Raw genomic sequence first — 21194 nt, 5'->3', positions numbered from 1 at the left:
CTTAAACCCCTCCAGGGATGGGGACTCCACCACCTCCCTGGGCAGCCCATTCCAACACCCAACAACCCCTTCTGTAAAGAAATACTTCTAATATCCAGTCTAAGCCTTCCCTGGCGCAACTTGAGGCCATTCCCTCTTGTCCTGTCATTTGTTACTTGGTTAAAGAGACTCATCCCCAGCTCTCTGCAACCTCCTGTCAGGGAGCTGTAGAGGGCGATGAGGTCTCCCCTCAGCCTCCTCTTCTCCAGACTAAACCCCCCCAGCTGCCTCAGCTGCTCCCCGTACAACCTGTGCTCCAGACACTGCACCAGCTCCGTTGCCCTTCTCTGGACATGCTCGAGTCATTCAATGGCCTTTTTGGGGTGAGGGGCCCAAAACTGAACCCAGGAATCAAGGGGCGGCCTCACCAGTGTGGATTACAGGGGTAAGATCCCTTCTCTGTCCCTGCTGGCCACGCCAGTGCTGACACAAGCCAGGATGCCGTTGGCCTTCTTGGCCCCCTGGGCACACTGCTGGCTCCTGTTCAGCCGGCTGTCAATCAACACCCCCAGGTCCCTCTCTGACTGGCAGCTCTCCAGCCACTCCTCCCCAAGCCTGTAGCCCTGCTGGGGGTTGTTGTGGCCCAAGGGCAGCCCCCGGCATTTGGCCTCAGTGAAACTCCCCCAGTTGGGCTCAGCCCATGGCTCCAGCCTGTCCAGGTCTCTCTGCAGAGCCTCCCTACCCTCGAGCAGATCAACACTCCCACCCAACTTGGTGCCATCTGCAAACTGACTGAGGGTGCCCTCGATCCCCTCGTCCAGATCATCAATAAAGATGTTAAACGGGAGTGGCCCCAAAACCGAGCCCTGGGGGACACCACTTGTGACTGGCTGCCAACTGGATTTAACTCTGTTCACCACGAATTTTTGGGTCCAACCATCCAGACAGTTTTTTACCCAGCAAAGCCTGTGCCTGTCCAAGCCATGAGCATCCAGTTTTGCCAGGAGAATGCTGTGGGAAACAGTGTCAGAGACCTTACTAAAGTCAAGTTAAGTGATATGGTATGCCTTGCATTACTTAAGGGTAGTGAAGGAAAACGGAAAAAAAGGAAAAGAGGGAGATAGAATAAATAAACAGAGATCACCAATCCAGATTCCTGTGTTGGTCCTGTCTGAGTTCATCAGGATCGCATCCATGTTCTTCAGTTTTTCAGTTCACTTTCCTTGGCTCCACCTGGCAGGCCAACCCACATACCAACATATCCCATGCATGGGGAGGGCTAAGGTGCTTCGTGGGATGATGTCATTAGCATGATCTTGATAATCTTTATTAGCATATTCAGGGGTGTTATCTTTAATATTAATTTTGTGGATAATGAAGCAATGGTCATTCACTGTACAGGTGGCCCCTGAACCTTGAGCAGATGCACCAGAGCAGAGCCCTCCTGTCTCCTCAGGGCTCCCTCCTCCAGCCCACCCTGTGCTATCCAGGCAGCCTTATCAGCTCCAAACTCCACATGATCCACCCCGTGACTGTAGTTTCGCTGCTTGCGAGTGTTTGAGACATTCCTCGGCTCAGAGGGCCTCCAGTCTCCCCCATTCCTTATCTCTCCTAGGCTGTTTTTTCTCACAAGCCTGTTTCTCTTAGGCCCATTTTTGGGGAGTTACAAGTTGTCTCTCACACCCCACCCCGTGGCTCTAAGACTCCAAGTACTTCTTTGACCGTTCTGGTCTGTACACAGCGAATAGGTACAGAGGGAAGAGCAGACAGAAGGCAAGAGAACATACATCTAACTCCTGCAAGGCCTTTCATTAAATTCACATAATATCATAGGACTGATATTTACAAGCCATCTTCCCGACCCTGTGAGTCCTCAGGATTTTAATAGTGATGTGACCCATGACCTGGGGGATCTCTGCAGCATCACCTGGACAGAGGCACACAGGCAGGGTCACAGGCACTGCATAACTCAGTCCTTGCTAGTCAGGAAAAGGAGAAGAAACATCTCGGGCCTGCTGCTTTTGCCTGTTTTTGATCTTTCCCTTAGCAGGACAGGAATCTCAAGGATGTTCAGTAAGGTCCCTCCATGTTTCTCACAGGCTAAACAATAATTAGTACGATACACGTCTTTTCTGGCACCCCAGCTCCAAGTCACTTGAGCATGTTTACAATTCTCCTGCCAATCTTCCATTGTATTCCCAAATTTCACCCTCTCACTCAAGCAACTACTTCTGCTGGGACTGGTAAAGCTGGAGGTGTTCATTTGGGCTTGTGGGGTGTAGCCCAGAGTAATGGGTAGAGGCACACAATAAACACACAGAATAAAGAAAGGAAAAGAATGAAACATGAGAAAGAATAAACGTATCTCTACAATAATGCTTTGGATCCCATTCATCTCATCAGTGAGTTCAACAACTCAAGTCAGCCAGACACCGTCAGTAGATTGTTTCACTTGGTGCATTAAGTCCTGAGGATGTTGAATGTTGTTCTGTACGGTGGCTGATCCACTAGTGATGTTGAAGCAACACATTGTCTTCAAAACTGAGGCAGTGTTTATGTTGTGGAAGGAGGAAATAGTCTACTGTCAATCAATATTGTGATGTTCATTGGCATGCAGCCATTTCCTACTCAGGAAAAATAGCAATGAGAGACATTAATATCAACATCACTTAGTATAGTATAATTTTGTAACACAGCTACTGAGGTTATCATGCCAGTGAAACAAGTTGTAAAAAGATCCGTAGTTGTTAGTCTTCCTTTAGAAGAAAAGGCAGATGAATCAGTTACAGTAAAGGCCAACCAAATCTAAGCATGTACATGCTGATCTTGTAGAAATGTGTCCAAGGTATGCGCTTGTAGTATCAATATAGTATTATATTTTGAAGATACATTTTTAGATCATTTTCATCATCCTCCAAAAAATACTGTGGCCACCACTGATCACAATATCACTTAAGTTCGGTTCTAATCAGGGGATCCCCTCCAAATTTATTCTGATTTTTCAGGTTGCATCCTAGAGGAGAGCAGAAGGATGTCTCCTGGGAAGTAGTGGTGCCCATTTCATTACCAAAACAGAATTTACCAAATGCCACTTAATTCTCAGCTTACACCCATCTCTTTCTCATACTATAAAAATATTAAATATTAAACTTTTTAGTGACATTGCACCATTGTGTCACTTGCCACCCGACCATGGGAGAGGAGCCGATGGAGTCCTTGCTCAACAGATCGGTGCATGCTGGAGTCCGGTCAGGCTGCCTCTCCCTGTTGATATGTCAGGATGATCCAGGAAGGGCTGTCAGCTCAGTCCCATCTGGGTCACCAAAACTGTCCCTCAAACAGGTTTTACTACTTGGTGTGCAAAAAGCCAATATACACGCAGAGCAGAAGTATTTGTTTATTCCGTGTCTGCACACAGATGGGTTCTATGTGGTAATTGCACAAAGCTATCACATTACACAGAGGAACTACAGCCTATTTATCTTGTTATGTGATTAGTAAAAAACTATCTAAATTTACACTCATTGGTCTGTAATTACCATTCCATCAGCCTTGCTTGCTATGTCAATTAGCACGCATGCTCCTTATGGGCATGGAGGGGGGCAAGTCTCTGGTCTTGAATTGAGTTGATGGTCATGGTCTCGCTGCCCCCCACCCCGCTGCCTTTACTTTGCTTCTCACATCCAGCCTTGGGCAGCTTCTGGGGCAGGATTATCAGTTTTTTAGTTCCTCTTCAAAGGTATAGTCATAGCAAGGCATGCATTGTTTATGCAAAGTTGTAGTGACTCACTCCCTTATCTCCTGGTTCCTTCTTTTGACTGCAAAAATCTTAAATCAGTAACTGACCCTGTCATTGTTCTATTTACAAGTTCAGAATGAGCAGAGTAGAAAATTTCCTGGAGACATAATTTCAAAAAATACAGGAGTATCAACCCCACTCCCCCCCAGATCAATCAAGTTCTTTTCAAAGGCAGTAGGTGTTTGAGGGGCAGTTAGTCAGGTCAGGGTTCTGCCCTCCTACTGTCTCCAGAGATCTGCTTAATTCAGAGGCTCACCTTCCTTTTGCCTTTCCACCCCCAAATGAGCTTTTCTAAAGCTGTAGCAGACATACTTTTCATTAAATCTTGGGGAATCACCTGTTCAATTCCTTCAGACCACAATAGGTTTCTCTTTGCCCCTAAGACTTGCGGAGGGGGAAGAGATTGATTTTCCTGTTCCACTCTACATACCTGGTCTAGGTTTCCTGTTCCCCCATAATTTATTAACTCTTGGGCCACCTCCTCCCAGGTCACAGCTCCCCCCTGCTGATTCTGTCTTCCTCCCCATGGGGTTAGTGCATCCTGCAAGTGATCTTGTAGCTGTACTGCATATAATTTCAAAGTCTCTGGCAGGTCCCCGAATCAGGGAAGTCATTCCATCAGGGTTAACAACTAATAGCGTCAGAGAAGGAGACAAGCAGCCTTCTGCAGAGTTTCAGTCAAATGCCTTATGGTTGGGGTCTCAGTACATACTGGATCCCCCCTTTCCATGGGGTCCAGATCCCCAGCCCAATAGACAGCTCATTGAGTTAACGACCACGGCTCTCTCTGGTCATCAGTAATTAAGAAAACCCCTGGCCCCAGTACCCCTGGGCCTCATCTTCTGATAACAAGATTCAGTCACCACCAGTCAAGGATACCCTTCACATGTATTCAGTCTCTGTTTCCTGAGCTCGTCTGGTATATTTCTCCTGAAGTTTTGCAAGTTCAGTCACTGGATATGGTGGTGTTCAAACGGTGACCTGAAGAGCTCCTCTACCCTGGTCATCGGTGGTCTCTATTTTAATTAATGGTCTTAAATTCACCCCCTTGTTTTGGGAGTAAAGCTCTAACTCCTGTTGGCTACAAGAGTCTAGCTGCCAATTTTGCCAGACTCATAAATCCCGGTTCACTATCTGGAACAGAGCTGAGATCTGTCCGGTTGCAGGTTTATTGTTCATTCTCCTTTAATTCTGACCATAAAATTTTTTCTCGGTTCAGAGCATCCGGCAGAGCCGTGTTGGAGTTACTGAGTGGTGTTACGCTCAGCAACTGATAGACTTTGCAAAATTTCAGTTTGGTTCTGCAAGAATTTAGCTTTTTTTTCAGTAACAGTACGTTCCTTGGCCAATTGATCCTTTAGAGTTTTTACCAGATCTTGCAAGGATTTGATTACCTCCCCTTCTGTTTGCCTGTTCAAGTGTTTTATCTTTTCATGCTGCTGTTAGTGCTGCCCCTTATACAGCACACACTATAGATTTTCCTTTGCCTGGGCTCAACCTTTGTTCCTTCACAAGGACAGTGATAAGGCTTGCCACTTATTCTGGATTATGCCAGTTAACATGGGCCCAGACCATTACTGGAGGAGTAAGACAAGCCTTATACTCCCTTCAGTTTCTCAGAAACAGAGGAGCAGTCAAGCACTGACATTTCCCGTCCAGTCATGGCTTGTCACTGCTCAAACCTCTCCTGGTTTAGAGCTGAGAGGTCACTTCCCAGTTCTCCCTGTCTGAGTTCATTGAATAGAGAATCGTTGTCCCTACAACCCTATCCCGGCATTTAGCTGAGGGGACACTTCCCGCTGCTTCCTGTCCGAGTTTATCGAATAGAGAATCAGTATCTCTTAGGACTCTACAACACCGAAGGGGGTCCTGCTGACTACACCAATTTTAATGTCATGTCCTGCGCAGACAAGAGAGAAGTGACTTGGATTTGTAAATCCCCAACAGAGTGGACAGTGGTGAGACAAGTCTCCAAGTCCAGACATTTATTAACTTCCCACAATGTGCTAATTGGATATACAATAATTGACTAAGTATATAACGAGTTATGGCAAGCAATACAGTATGCCTTGTGTTACTTAATGGTAGTGAAGGAAAAAGGGAAAAAAGAAAAGAGGAAGACAGAGAGAATAGAGAAATAGAGATCACCAGTCCAGGTTCCTGTGCTGATCCCACCAGTGATGGTTCAAGGAAGCATCTGTCTTCCTTGCTTCACTTCACTCTCTGAATTCCCCCTCCTTGCCCCCCCTCAATTTATACACATTTTCCTTGGGTCCATCCCCTAGGTCAACCCACATACCTGTGTATCCCATGTATGGGGAGGGGTAAGGTGCTTCATAGGATGATGTCATTAGCATGATCTTGTTGATCTTTGTTAGCATGTTCAGGGGTGTTAACTTTAATATCATTCACTGGACAGATGGTCCTTGACCAAGTGCACCAGAGCAGAACCATCATATCTCGTCAGGGCTCCCTCCTCCAGCCCATCCTGTGCTATCCAGGCAGCCTTACCAGCCTCCATACAATCTACCCTGTGACTGTATTTCATTATTTGTGAGTGTTTAAGACATTCATTAGCATGGAGGGCCTCCTCTCCCCCCACTATCCTTTATCTCTTCCTCAGGCTGTTTTTCTGTCTTTGTTTCTCACAGGCCTGTTTCTTTCAGGACCTGTTTTTACAAGTCATCTCTCACAGTGGTTTTGTTCCCAGTCATTTTTTTAAGCACTTTATGTTCATAGATATTTCATGTCTATATTGTAGTGATATATATAGAGGCTGTGGCGGTCTGTTGTCCAGAACACTGAGATCATGCTTTTACATACCCACCTGTGCACATCAGCGTCCCCTCCCCAAAAGCCTGCTGCCTCAGGATAACCTAGTGCGGTACAGCTTGAGGCAGAGTGGATCTGCAAAAGGCATAGGATTTTCTGTTCCCAGGGCAGAGAGACTGAAGGCATAAATATCTACTTATTAGCAGGAGCAATATTCTAGTCTGAGAGTCTGGCATGACAACATGGGAATGATAGAAACTTCTCTGTGACCCGAATGTGTCCCCGTATTTGGGATGCATGTGGTTTCTCACTTGTTTTTCTGCTCACTAAGTCAGTCTCTCATGCACAGAACATCTGTCAGATTTTCCAGACTCAGTATTTGATGTGGAAAAGAAGCAAAACACTTGGGCTTGTCTTTTCCTGTTAGCATTTGTTTGCAGCGTGTGATCCACATGGGCAGCTTCAGAAAGCAGGAGCCTGCAGAGCTGCAAGCACTCCCTGTAGGCTGTCATACACATGTTGGCACTGAGACTTCCCACATCTTTAAGTTGGACAGAAGACAGCAAGCACATCTTTGGTGGCTACTGGAGGGAGACCAAGGTACCTGGTTGGTACTCCTGAGCAGTCAGCTCACACTGATTCAGCTGATGATGATCAGACCAAAGCCTCTGAACTGTGGAGAGAAGCAGTGGGTAAAGCCCTGTATACTGGATCTTTCCTTGAGATTAGAGGGTAATGGCAGTCATGCCTCTCTGCTTTAATCAAAAGGCAGAGCTGCTTTAATGATCATAGAATTTCCCACAGACAGTGAAGTGGAGAACATTTTCTTAGGGCTGTAAAAGTGACTGATTTTTAGGATTGGGAAGGGTGGATAGATAGAGACATCTCAATTTGCAGCTGTGTTTTTACGTAGCAGATGAAAGTCACAGAAACTCTGTGTGCCCATTCCCTCTGATGCGCACTGGGGTCCCAGTTTGCAGGGTGGAAAGCAAAGGCTTGTTAAGCTTGCAACGTGTCAGAAGTGTTGACTGTTAAGGAAGGCAAAGGAAGCTGCATTTTCCAAGGTGCTGCAAGGGTGTACCCAGCACCCAACTCCGTTGCTCAGGGTATAACTGCACAGTTTGCTGTCTGTTTGGGGCTATTTCCCCCCCTGTAGTCAGTGTGGGTTACTGGGAGAGGTAGACAGTAAGAGTAAAAAGGCTATTGACCTGATGCATTATGGCAGATGTGTTTCTTGCTAAGTACTGCAGAAAGGAAAGGAGGGATTTTAAAAAAAGAGAAAGGATAAAAACCCTGCTGAGCATGCCATCTTCCTTAAACCACTGATTTCTGTTTAAAGTGGTTTCAGCATCTCTCTGTGCCCCTGCATATCAAGAATTCACAGACTCCTGCTTCATGAAGGTTCACTGGAACTAATTTCTGATCTTCAGAAATGGCACATGTTACACACATTATAGGACACAGCTGTACCCAACAGGAGGGCAGTTTTCAGTGTCCATTGTGTCAAGCCTACAGAAAAAAATCAAACTAGTAAGGAACCATCTCACTGTTTGAATGCCGTGGCTGTGCATGCCCAATTAAGCTGTGAGTATGTGGGGAGAAAACTTTGATTAAACTCTGGCCCCAGCCAAACATTTGTGCAATGGCCTGATTGAATGTATCTTTTCCCTAGGAATGAAGACGTAAGGAGGCCTCAGGAACAAAAAATTCCTTAAGTGCATTAAATTCCCATAGCCATTTATAGCCCCTACAGCCACATCTCAACACTTGCCTTTTGATTGTGAGTGTTGTGTTCCCTGCAGCGAGCAGAGAGAAAGGACATCATCTGGTCTGGGACTGGTCACCGTGTAGCTGAGATTTTGATGTCGGGTTTGGAGCTGAATGCATCGGTTTAGGGAGTCGTGTAAAAAAAGCACAAAATTGCCAAGTGAGTTCCAATAGCAAAAGCCCATGGTGAGTCTCAGAGTGCTCGTAGGCATTCACACGCAAAAGGCTAATTAGTCAAGTAAACGTTTCTCAGGGTGGATGAGCTATAGAGAGAGCAATGCACCCATTCAGTATGCACAGAGGCAAAGTGTGTTCGCGCAAAGAGGCAGCTCCAGCCAAGCTGCTGTGGGAATGCCGTTGTTCTTGCAGCCAAGGTTGTTACTATGGAGTCCTGTGCTTTGTTGTAGAACATATATGGAGTGATAGGTGGGACATATGCCAGTAGCTCAGCACTCCTGGGTATCTATATACCCTGTGGCATGGGGGACACTGTCTCTGACCCAGCTCAGTTTTCTTTCGGATCCATTTTGCTCTCTGGAGGGATTGGGCCTGGCCTGTGCACACAGAGATGGCCACCCAGACTCTGCTGGTGTTTTGTGGTCCCTCTGTGCCCCTTCATCGGGGTGTGTTTGAGACCGATCCCATGTTACAAGGATGCTGCAAGAGCTGGTCTTCAGTTGAGATCATAGAATAGGTTCTGACACAGAAAATAAGGGTGTCTGTTTCAAGTCAGATTAAAGGTCTCACCTACCCCTGTGTCGTGTCTCCAACAGGACAAGAACAGGGTGAGCCCGTGGCGATGCCTCCCTGGTTCCCTTCCCCCGGCAGTCTGTGCCTAGGGGTTGTATTGGACAGATATTCCTTCCATTCATTTTTCTCACCCTTTCCTGAGACCCTTTCAGCATCGACAGCAGCACATCAACTACTGTATGGAGAATTACAAAGTTGGTTTCCAGCTACTGCATATTGCCACTTGATTTCTCATGCTTGTAGAAAGCAAGGGCTAGATGATCCCTATTCACCTTCTCACCCTACTCAGGATTATTTAGACTTCTCCCAGAGCCCTGCCAGTTGTCTGTCTCTCATTGGCTGAAGAGTCCTGGTCTATCAAGCTGATCATCTGATGGAACCTGTCATCTGAGATCTCTTCCTTGTATGTCAGTAGCTAGCTACAGCTCATCATTTTCATTTATAAAGTGGGGATTGTTTTTCTTCTGCATACCATTTCACTTTTAGCTTCATTTAATTTCAGTTGCTACATTTTTGCCATTCAACTGCTGTATTTTGTCATTTAGTATAGTTATTAAAGTAGGATTTTTAACCTAAAATGCATGTGATTCATCATTTATGCCTAACTGTGTTCTCATGGAGACTGTCTTTTTGTTTTCAACCTGCACGAAACTTTTTAACCAGTCATTACACTGCTGCATTAGAGGAAAGGTACAGCAGTGACTGCATTAGAGGAAAGCAGAAGAAATTGCATATAGTGCAGCATTATCTGTTTAATGTCATTGAATGCAAGGTCTTGTTAGCATGATCCATTTTAAGTGTTGTCAAAGTCTACTAGATAGTGCAAGGAGCAGAATTTTGATAAAACACTGTAACCCTGCGTATATTTTTTGACCAGTTTCTGTGAAGGTAGAGCCTAATTCAAGAATCACATTTTATCTCATAAGCACAGTGTATGAAAAAGAGCTAATGTGCACTGCAGAGAGAAGGCAGGCACTGGGGAAGAAAGGACAGTGACTCACCAAGTGAAATTTTTATTGAGAGCAAAGAGTAATAATACCTTGCTTTGAAACACAGTGACTCTGCCTTGCATACAGTTGTAAGTGTCAAATGCTGAGTTGCATTTTTATAAGAAATTGTGTTCAAAATACAAACGCTAGAAAATGGGAGATGAACAATATCAATTCACCAGTTTGGAATGGTATTTTCTAGTATTTAGTTTCTGTTGCTTTGTTCCATTTGTTACAAAATGATGGTTTCTTCAGATATTGGACCTAATGTTGGGTGTTTCCCTGTGCAGCTCTACCTATCATAAATCCAAATTTGCATACACATATAGATATATGTATAGGCATGTTCAATTTAATGTCTAGCTTGTAGGTGGGAACAAGTGAACATGTTTGAAAACCAGTTTTAATTTTCACTGTGGTGCTAAGTAGAGATATTTCCAGCAGGTTTGAAGTTTGCTGTGAAAGGACTTTAAATATTTTTAGCAATGGTGGAACTGCCTGAATTGGTAGTTTGTCTCTCTCTCTAAATCCTTTGATGCACTATACCATAGGGTACAACATTACCTGGATTAGGCTGTCTGCAAGTGGGCGTGATGGAGCGAACTCTGTGTTTGGGGACCTTTGTTTTTCAGGGGGATTTTAGTGACAGTGAAAGGTGCTGTGCTGACAGATGCTGAAATTAAATCTTTCCAGTTAGCCACAAAATAGATTCAGTATCGGAAGTACAGGCTTCTTCATTGCTCTCCCAAGAGGGACTCCAGATTGAATTCTCCTATTCATTCAGTCCTTGTTCCTTCTGAGCTGGACTTTCACACAGAGCTGGTCACAAGCTTTTTAGTTTTAATCATGAGGTTGACTGATCCACTTGGAATTCAGCTGAAACTGTAAATGCGCTTCATACAACACCCCAAAGAGTCATCTTATGAAAATGGTTTGGGACCAGTGCCAACCCAGGCTGGATTTGAGCTGATGACCCACCGTTCACATTATATTCCCAGTATCATCCATCACTTAAGTCTGATGTTGAAATCTGGTGTTTTCAGAGGGACTTTTAGCAGACTAAATGTGCTTCCGAAGTTCTGTGTTTTGCCCTGGGATTCAGCCATTCAAAACACCATCATGTTCTGTGCTCTCTCAGTGCGGGTGGGAATGGACTCGCCTAATAGCCAGTTAGAGAAGAGACTGCATAACTTCTAGCTAAACCATTCTGTTTTGTTTCCTTTTCTTTCTTAACAGGATCCAACAGCTGCATCTATTTCGGACAGAGATTGTGATACGAGAGAGGGAGAGACTGTAGCCATGAACTATAAGCCGTCCCCACTTCAGGTGAAATTAGGTGAGTTGTTGCTGCTGGAGAGTGGAAAGTCTGAATGCAAGGTCTGAAATGCAGTGAAGTGCTCATGGGATTGTATGCAGATCTTCATGCATGTGACTGAGAATGTCAGCTCGGCTCAAACAACTCACAGAGTAGTTTTGTCATTGTGTTCTGCTGCTGAGTGAACTGACCTACAAACATGTAAGGACCCTGTATCTTGGGCTGTGATAGAGAAAGGAAGCTATGCTTTGAAAGGAAGGCATAGCTTTTTAAACCTACAGATTTTTATCAAGCTAAAATTGAGTTTTGGCCAGATAAAGAATGAAGAAAATACAGAGGGACTGTAAAAAGAAGAGAAGACAGAATAACTGCAAACAGAAGGGAAAGGATTAGAGACTTGAACCACTACCAGGAAAAGATAGAGCTGTGTTACTGTGAAATGGAGGGCTTGTAAGTCTGTAAAGGTTCACATACAAATGCTCGTGCTATTTCTGAGCAATATTTTTTAAGTTCTAGAAGCAGAATCATCCAGTTAGCACAATACACTGCTTCCTCACAAGCCTGATTCTTACAAGAAGACAGCAATCCACACATGGCTGTGCTGCCTCCAGAACCGGAGCCACTGTTATGCCACACAGCCTCAAGAACCTGATGAAGGACAAGTCAAAGGAATGGTGTGCTTTTTGCTTGTAACGCAGATAAAAAATGGGAATCTAGGTCTGGAAAATTTCCCAGTAGGAGCAGGAAGCAGTCCCTGGTTGTCCTTCACATCAGAAAAAATGACATTGAGAGGATGCTGCTGGAGCTGATCAAGGGTGACAATGCCATGGCAGGAAAGGCTCTGAAAGAACTGGGTGCCCATATGTTCAGTGGAATATAGCTCTGTCCCCTACTGAATGAGTGATAGGGAAGGTAAGCAGACAGGTAAGGTCTGAAGAAGATTTAGGAAAGTTTGGGCATTGGTGTATGATTATGAAGAGATGTTCTCAGTAGACAGGCTTTACCCAAGGACATGCAATACTACTGCAGATACTAGTGTTGGCCTCATTTATGAGAGGAGCCTTAAGAAAACACCAGGAAAAGGCTGGGGAGCCTTTGTGAAATCTCAGAGGTCTGCCTGAGTATGTGGTAAATTGAACAATCAGACAAATCTGGTCATAGCAGTGCAGGAGAGAATGTCACAGAGTAGACCCATAAAAGGTAAAGGAAAATAGAGTAGTTGAATAGGCAAGGTCTCGCTGAAAGAGGGACTGGGAAGGAGAAGAGAGAAAGTTGGTTGTGCAAACACAGCAAGATCATGCAGCAAAGTACAGGACCTTGAGATACTGATACGGGATGTGAGCAGGTGCATTGGGACAGTAGATCTGTCCTGCAATAGCAGTTGTGAATACTGCAAGACCATGGCTGCTTTTCAGGAAAATGCAGGGAGCAACAATATGTGTTAGTGACAGCACAACTCAACAGTTTGGCAAAAGATTATCACTGCCAGCATGCCATATGCCACCAGGATCCTTTTTCACTGCCAAGAGAGTTCTGTAATGTTATTAGAGAGATAATTACTACTGCAGTAGTTGTTTTGGATAATTTAACATCAGGAATCAGGTTGGAGAGCAATTGATACTATTATTGGTAAGTGTGAGATATTCTTGCATTTCTGGGCAATAAAAATATTCCTCAGAGATTTGCTAACGTGACAGGAAATGGTGCTATTTTAGACTTGGCTTTGGTAAGCCATGAGGACGTTATAGGAAATCTGATCATAGGAAATAGATTTGGATTCAGGGACAGCTAGTTCAATTCATGCAGTTTAAATGGAAAGGTAATTTGAGGTAATCTGTAACAAAACTCAGTTTTATAACTAAGTACTTAAGCAAAGCCAATAGATGGAGAAACCCAGGAACTCAAAACACATCAGGTAGTGTTGAAGGGGAAAGGACATTGCTAATGGGATTCTCCAATAGTCATTTCATTTATGTGTTCATTAATGACTAATACAAAAAGAGGGAGCCGGCAAAGCAAATTTAGTCGTAGTATTTGGGAGACATCAGTACAACAAAGACTCAGAAAAGCCATCAAGAAAAAACGTGAAAACAGGAATAATAGAAATGAGAAGAATATGACAGGAGAAACTCCCAATCAGCTGTAAACTTGAATTTGCCAACTGGAGGTGACTAAGGAAGAGGAAGCCTATTAGATTAGTTGATTGCAAGGTGACTATTAAAATGGACTAATACATGAAAATGTGCCATAGTCACAGTTCTGCAGAGCTTAGCAGCTTTTTTCCAAGGATCAGATAGAACAGAATGATTGGTCTTTCTGCCAGAACTTCTGCTTTTCAACACAGGGAAAATGTTATTTCATGTAGCCACTGCTGAATGCCACTATCCATCAGTAAAGAGTCAAAGGGATGTATGGGAAGAGTCTGAATTCAGTAGATAGAGGTGTGCAATTGCCAGAACTTCCTTTCCAGCTAGTTCTGCTGCCCCAGTGAATACCCAGTGCTGACCACAAGTGGGTGAAACTCACATGCTTAAGAGGAATTGTCTCGCAAGGCTGATGAGCATCTTCCTGCTTTGTCTCCAGAGAGAAGTCCGATCAACAACCTCTCTCTGCCTGTGGAAACAGCGTGCCTCTTTAATTAGGTGAACACATAACTAGTGGCATTTGGATTGCCTCTCTACTCTTAGCTATACCCAGATGAGCTCCAGGTTACCTGGGGCAAAATGAGATTGACAGTATTGTCTGTAGCCAGTGTATCATGTCTTTAATCCACATCAGCTCCTGCTGCTGTTATTCTTAAAATCTGGCCAGCCTTTATGATTTTCAAGCAGTTTAATGGCTCGCATCTCCCAGCTCTGGCCTCCAGCTCCCATTCTTCCAACTAGATTTTTTTGTCTCTTCCACTTTAAACTTGTAAGGATTTGGATTGGTTTTTTAATCTCTTTTAAGACTAGACAAATCTAAGGTTTATATAAATGTTAAATATTTAATATATATAATCTAAAATGTTAAATGTTTAATAGCTTAACTGGCACAGACATTGCTGGGCATGGTAGTGACTAGGTTTTTCATATGGATATAGTGGCATTTTTCACTGTTAAATCAGAATCAATTGTTCAGATGTCAGATGCTCTGATGGAAGGTTGATAAATGTAATTTTTCACTCTGTGCAGATTCATTTAAAAAGCTTGGTTCCAGCAAGCTCAATTAAATACCAACACAGCATGAATACAACTTTTGCTTTCAGAGGCCGCAGTGATTGAAGTGTGACAGAATGAGCTGTGCTACATGCAGTGCGCATAGGTTTATCCTGCTGCCTGGATGGTCTTTTCCTTGGTTGTTTCTCCCACTGTGGATAAGTACATTTGGCCACGTGCTTGCTTGGGTGGTCAGTTAGATACAAGAGAGACTTCACAGGTGGCTTATGTTTCTAGTGACTTCCTAAAGTTTACATCTGGTATATAAGTGCAACAGTAAAACATTTAGCTTGCTGCTGGGGCCACATCAAAAAAGAGGAGAACCTCACACCAAGGGGAAATAATATCTCCCAGTTTGTGTAGTTCATAATCTTTGATATTATATCCATATATCCATATCCATATATTATATCCATATATTGATATTATATCCATATTAATTATGTATTTCTGACTTCTCTAACACTGCCACTTGTCTTTCTGTCAGGAATTGCAAGGCTCAGCCATGCTTCTTTCTTTCTTTCAAATCACTTGATAAGGAGGCTCCCAACAGCACTGGGTGTACATTAGTGCTTAGGACATGTCTCCAGCACATCCTTATTAGGAGGCATATCCAGATGGAGCACATACCACAAGCCGTTTGAAAGCAGAAGAGAGTTGTGATAAGGAGGAACAAAATAATCCCCAAGTGTAAATCTCAGGGGCATCGTATCTACTGGAAGGCAACAGATCCTCATGGGATCCCCAGGAGACAAGATATTATTTTAATGAAGCTTACGCCATCTGTTCTATTTTGCATTTTTAATTTCCCTTCTCTGCACTTAACTCCCCATCCAGACAGTCTGTCTGTCTTACCTGGCAGTCAGTGAAGTTACAGTTTGTGTTAAAACAGAATGGGCAACATGGCAATTGGTTGGAGTGCTGCAGAACAAGCTGTAATGGTGATGAGGGATTGTGGCAGTGGCATCTTTATCAGCACATCCACCACTCCAGGTGCTTGGCAGTAAATCTCCCTCATCCCTGTCTGCAGGTGAACATAAGACAAAGGGGCAGACAGAGAGACACTCATAGCAGCCTTCATTCCTTTGAGATACCTGTTGCTTTAGATGTAAGCACCTCCTCTCCTTGGACTCGATAGAGAATAAAGCACTGGTTTTGGAAGATTGCTCAGGGAGGTGCCTAAAAGGATGTGAAAAATTACTGTCTAAGCTAGGCAGTTTGGGTCCCACCTTAAGACTGAGTTACATGCTGATGAAGTCTCCTGACATATGACCAAGAGGAAACCTAATTCATACCGATGCAGGCTTAAAAGTGCTTACGCTTTTTTAGATTTTCTTTTCAAAGCTTCTTGTAAAAAAAAAATTACCGGAATTACAAATGTAGCAGATAATTCTCCTGCTTTCTTAGCTACTGTTCTGTTTTTTCCCCCTTCCAGCTTAGATCTTATGCTGTTATTTATCTTAATACCAAAAGCACAGTGGCTGATACTAGTCAGCCCCATAAGGAGATGCTGCAGTTCGCACATATAATCCACCAGCCAAACCAGAAACTTTCCTTGCTTCAAGAGGCAGGAAGCTGTTGTAACGCTAACAGAGCAGAGCTATTTCATTAATAGGATACTAACACTTTCCTCCTGCCAGCTGCATTGTAGGATGTTATTTTTTTTCTCTAGGAGACACAGTGCAGATCTCTCAGAGCAGGTCAGCCACAGCCCAGCTACTGCTGGGAAGGAAATTCAGCTTGCCAGGAGCCTGGACCTATTGGTAGGGTGAGCATAAAAGCCTTTTGAGTCACCCCAGCCTGGCCTATTGGCTTCCTGTATGACAAGAAGGAGATGAGAGCAAGTGAATGGCCATAGCGGGGCCTGAGCCAAGCAGATGGCTCAGGGGGAGCTGAAGGAAATCGTAGTAGAAAAATCCATTCTCTGACAAATAACCATAGTGCTCATCCTCCAAGGAGAGATCTCAGATGAGACCACCAAGGCTTCTTGTCAGCTTCTGCTTCTTCCTATATCAGTTCCACCTCTCCATTTTAAAATGTATAAACATCCTGAGATTTTACTTGGTGACAGCACAGGAGTTTATATCTCTGTCTTCCCCAGTCTCTAGCTGGGTAAGGAGATTCTGCATGGAGACACCAATTAGGTGTGTGCACTTCCAAGCACTGAATTATTTTACTTGTGCTATTGGATCAATTCTTACTTGTTAACAAACAACATTCTCAAAATCTCAAACAATTAACTGTAATGATGTTCGCTTAGAGAAAGCAACTCTGGTAGGGCTAAAACAGCAACAGAAACCCTGTCACAAGGATATACAACATGTTGTTCCCTGGTGTGTACTTGACTTGGACAAAACTGAGGATCTAATTTATGACTGGGCCCCATCTTGGTGGAGACTGAAGTGAAGAGAGGAGATAATCCGTTTGGGGTCAGGGGCTGATGACACATCTGTGGTGTTAACTCCTGCCTTCCAGCCTGCTGCTGTGCATTCATAGCAGATACTGAATTGCTGTATGATCAGGGAGGAATAGTACTGGGTATATCAGTCAGTGAGCGGAGAACTACAAAGCCCTCAGGGTTCAACAGAACAAAATTGGTGCATTTCTGGTTGCAACTTTACAGATGGTCTCTAATCCCAGTAAAGAACAGGCTGCCTTTATCTCCCCATGTGGTTCCTGAGACTGATCTTTCAATTTGTTTAGTTATTTAACCCCTTCTCCTAGGGTTGCGTGTGGGTTCAGAGCTTATTTTAAAGCATCTCCATCGAAGAGCCACAAAGCTCATGCCAGAGCATCCTATCCCAGTGCTGTTCAAAAGGATGCCTCGCTCAGAGATCCCCTTCCAGGACTGCTCTTGCCACAGGTCAAGATGAAAAACTGGCGCTGGGAGATGCAGTCCCAAATAGAACAGTCAGCAAGCATCTTGTGTAGGCTGAATGGCTTGGTACCTGCCCGCATCCATGGCTCCTTTTCTGTGTTGTCTCTTCACAGTCTGCTTCACAGCTTTGTGACTTCTAAGTGTTTCATACAGAAAACAGAATAATAAGGGGAGGTTGTAGTAGTAGACTGGACAAATCAGTGCCATTAGTGTATCCTTTTGTCAGGACCTCAAGTACTGTACTGTTCCCAGTAGCTCTTCTGTAACAAGGCAATTAATGCTAATTAGGTACAGCAGCTGTTGTTTCTGGAAAGAAGCTCTGTAGGTAAATTAGGGAAACATCTTATAAAAAAGCTGTAATTCTTAGGCTAGGTCCCCAGGTTCCAGCTCTATTGACAAAACTGCAGATTTCCATATCCATAACTGTTTGCATGGTGACCTCAAGTGACATCATTACCTTAAGTGCACAAAGCTATTCTCCTCCCCTGGGAACACCCATTTCCTTGAACAGTCTGTACTTTGTATGGGGGGGATGAGTAATGTGGAAGCCAAAGCGCAGTAGCAATATAGCACTGCTATTGATTTTTGTCATGAAGATAGAAGTGCAGCCTACCACTTGGAGGTGTCCTGGGGCTTGGGAGGAATTTATTTAAACATTATTTCATGTGTTATTACTCTTTCCATTTATAAGAGAAACTGCATACACAGATTTATTGTAGCATCCTTCCTGTAGGATATCTCCAGGTTTTTTTTGCAGGGGGATGAGAGAGAGAACTGCTACATCACATTAAGGGCAGTAGGGCTGTCTGCAGACAGAGCAGCAAAGATGAGGGCAGAAGAACTGTTGTGAGAGACATATTATTGCAGATTAGTTAGAGGAAAAACAAAGGGGCAGAAAGGAAGAGGTGTGTGAGACACTGTAGCTGACACAGGCTTGGGTAAACAGTAAAGCCATCAAGGGAAACTGGAACAGAGCAGTTCACTGGAGTTCAGCAGAGAGCTCTGGGCAGGGGGTGTGTGTAAGTGAGTGAGACAGAGGGAGGGGAGGTACCAGTCAGCAAATCCCAGGAGCGAAGTATGAGCAGATCATGAGCATGATGTGGCATGATGTTCACCAAATGAGCCTAGTCTGTCTGTCACTGCAATTTGCTTGATGTGTTATGTCACCCCGCCGGGGTTTTACTTGCATTTCCCAGCCCTCCATCATCATACATGCACCTCGCCTGTGAGAAGTTACTAGGTACCCACGCACCTTACAAGCCGATAGACACACACCCACTCACATCTTGTGTTGCACACACCACTCTTGGCTAATACATCTTCAGATAAAAAGTCGTGAAGGAGGAGGCTGTAAAGTAGCTGAATCATTTTGTTGGGCATTATCTAGCCATCCTTTAACTACTCAAAATTTTTACAGTACCTACAAGTCTGATATATCATCTAGGAAAGAGAGCTAATCCTGAAGATCTGCTTCTACATAAATTATTTTACTTGATAATGACAACCGGCCAAAGCATCTGGAATCTGAATGGGGGTTTTGTGCCTGAGGCAGAAGACCAGAACTGCAAATTACAAGTTCTCTTCTTTGCCCTGACCCACCATAATCTGTCGCCTCAAATATGAGAAGCAGCTCAGAAGGTTGTGAGGCAAAATAAAATAAGCATATTATTGAGATTCTCTGATAGAAGGGAGGAAGAATTAAATAATTGAAGTAGTGATGAGAATACAAACTACCTGGTCTATCAAAGCCTAACCCCAGCAGGCAGCACCACAGCAGTGATAGGCTGGTGGTCTGTTCAGAGGTCTTGTTACACAGAATGTATTACTCTTGTCACCATTCTCTATGAAGTACATAGAGAACTGGTTTAAAAGAGAATGATGTCCCCAAAGGTGATTTACACGTTGTTTCTGACATTAAAAAGACTAGCTGAGTTGACAAGGCTGCCTGCTCAGGTTTTGGCATCTTTGACAAAATCAACACAGAAAGGGGCTATAGCACTGTTTTCTGGCTTCTCAGAGCCCTGTGTCCTTAAATGTAGGTTCCACCTGATCCTCTAGCCCACTGCAGGGGAACATTTCCCCAGTTCTGAATGACTTAGGTGTTACTGTATTTCTGTAATTCTTTCTGATGTCTGCATATGTAGATGAGTTTCTGCATATCACTTCAGGAAAGCAAGTAAAGCCCAGTGTGATGGTTGTAAACTGGCTCCAGAACACACCACAGCATCCACAGACAGTATTCGATGATTCATTTTTTTAATATGTCTGATTTATTAATGATGAGCCTTAAACGGCGCCTGATGGTTAATTGAATTCATTCTGACTATTCAGTGATGTGGGCTCCCCCTTTATCTTCTCTGTGCTGCACACTCAGCTCTTAACCAGGAAAGGTTACTGTCTGCTTATTGAGTGTTGGGGCCAAAATGCTCCGTCAGGAGATAAGGCTCTATTAAGGAGAAATAACACACACTTCTCAAAGGGAAGGGATTTGTGCTGTTAAATGAAGCTCACTGCAATTCTTGTTGTTCAGTTGCTATCCTTACGCACCGAGGATGCTCACAGAACTCTGACAACTTTGTGTTGCTCCTCTGAGATCTTAAATGATCCTTTGGAGACTCACAGCTCAGAAAAACACATAAACCTTGGTGTTCACCAGCCGGAGAGCAGAACAGATGAGGATGTCCTGAATATCATGTGTCCTGTTGGTAGCAGGGTCCTTGTGAGGTGAGGATGCCATGGTGATCTTGGATGCAGACCTCAGCTGAACATGAACAGAGAAACATCCAAGGAGCCCTCTCCTGTGAACCCAGGATGGTCTTGGCTCCAAGTATAGCAGAAAGCACTACACCCAGCTGTGCACAACAGAGCCCCAGTGTGCCAGGCCCAGCAAGTGATGCAGCTAAAGCACCACCTGTGTGGCCAAGCTTTTAATGTGGCAGTTAGGGAGATATACCACATGAAATGGTGGAAAAGAGGTAGGATAGAAGTAGCAGCAAAAACTGAGTGCAATTTTTGCCCAGTTAGCGACAGTCAGACTTAATTGTGTCCATCAGTTTTCATCCAGAGGTCTGGGGAGGAGCAATTCCCAAAAGCAGAGGACAGCACAGAAGAAACAGAGGTTTCTTCTGTGGTTCTTCATGGAGGGAGGGCTGATTGAAACAGATCATGGAGCAATATGGGCCTATGCTGGGCATAGGCAAAAGAGGCTGTTGCTTGGGTTCACAAACTGGTAGAAGCAACTCTGCTGCAGCTTCAGCTATTAGCATCTCAGCTTGGGGTCATAGATACCACCAGCCTCTTAGACCAACCAACACCACTTGCTTTATGGAGAAGTTTTTGGAACAGGAATTAAGCTGCAGTGAAGATGGCAGGACTAGTTGTGCAAAGAGGCTTCTGGATCTTGCGAGTCCTGGCAGGGACTAAGAGGGAGCCTTCCCTGTTCCTGACAGTTGCTTCACCCTGGCAGTAACAAGGCAGTGGCCTCTCCAGGAAAGACTACAGCCTGTACTAGTCACAGCCTTTCTGCTCTCCTGTGTGGAGAAAGCCTTCTGGCACCTCTCCTTTTCTTTAAAACCTCAAGCTTTTGGCACAATTCTTTTCTTGTTCTGCTTGGCAGTCATTCTCTATAAAGCAGGTCACACTGAAGGAAAGTAAAGCTGTTTATATAGATGCCACATATGTCACAGAATCACAGAATGGTTTGGGTTGGAAGGGACCTTAAAGATCATCTAGTTCCAGCCCCCCCTGC

The 21194-nt window shown here is 44.2% G+C and overlaps 1 protein-coding gene across 6 annotated transcripts in view; it reads left to right on the top strand.

Annotated features, from left to right (window-relative positions):
- The window catches only part of FAM219A (family with sequence similarity 219 member A), a 107059-nt gene that overhangs the window by 50130 nt on the left and 35735 nt on the right, over positions 1-21194 (top strand). For 4 of the 6 annotated variants that reach the window (XM_074932958.1, XM_074932956.1, XM_074932955.1 and 1 more), the window contains exon 2: positions 11293-11392. In XM_074932958.1, the coding sequence (XP_074789059.1) occupies positions 11293-11392 (100 nt within the window). The remainder of the gene's footprint in view (positions 1-11292; positions 11393-21194) is intronic. The other 2 variants (XM_074932960.1, XM_074932959.1) reach the window with 1 other exon arrangement.

This window comes from Athene noctua, chromosome Z (genome assembly GCF_965140245.1).
Source record: "Athene noctua chromosome Z, bAthNoc1.hap1.1, whole genome shotgun sequence".
Classification (NCBI taxonomy): domain Eukaryota; kingdom Metazoa; phylum Chordata; class Aves; order Strigiformes; family Strigidae; genus Athene; species Athene noctua.
The sequence above is the reverse complement of the archived record's forward strand: the minus strand, read 5'-3'. Positions and strand labels throughout refer to the sequence as shown.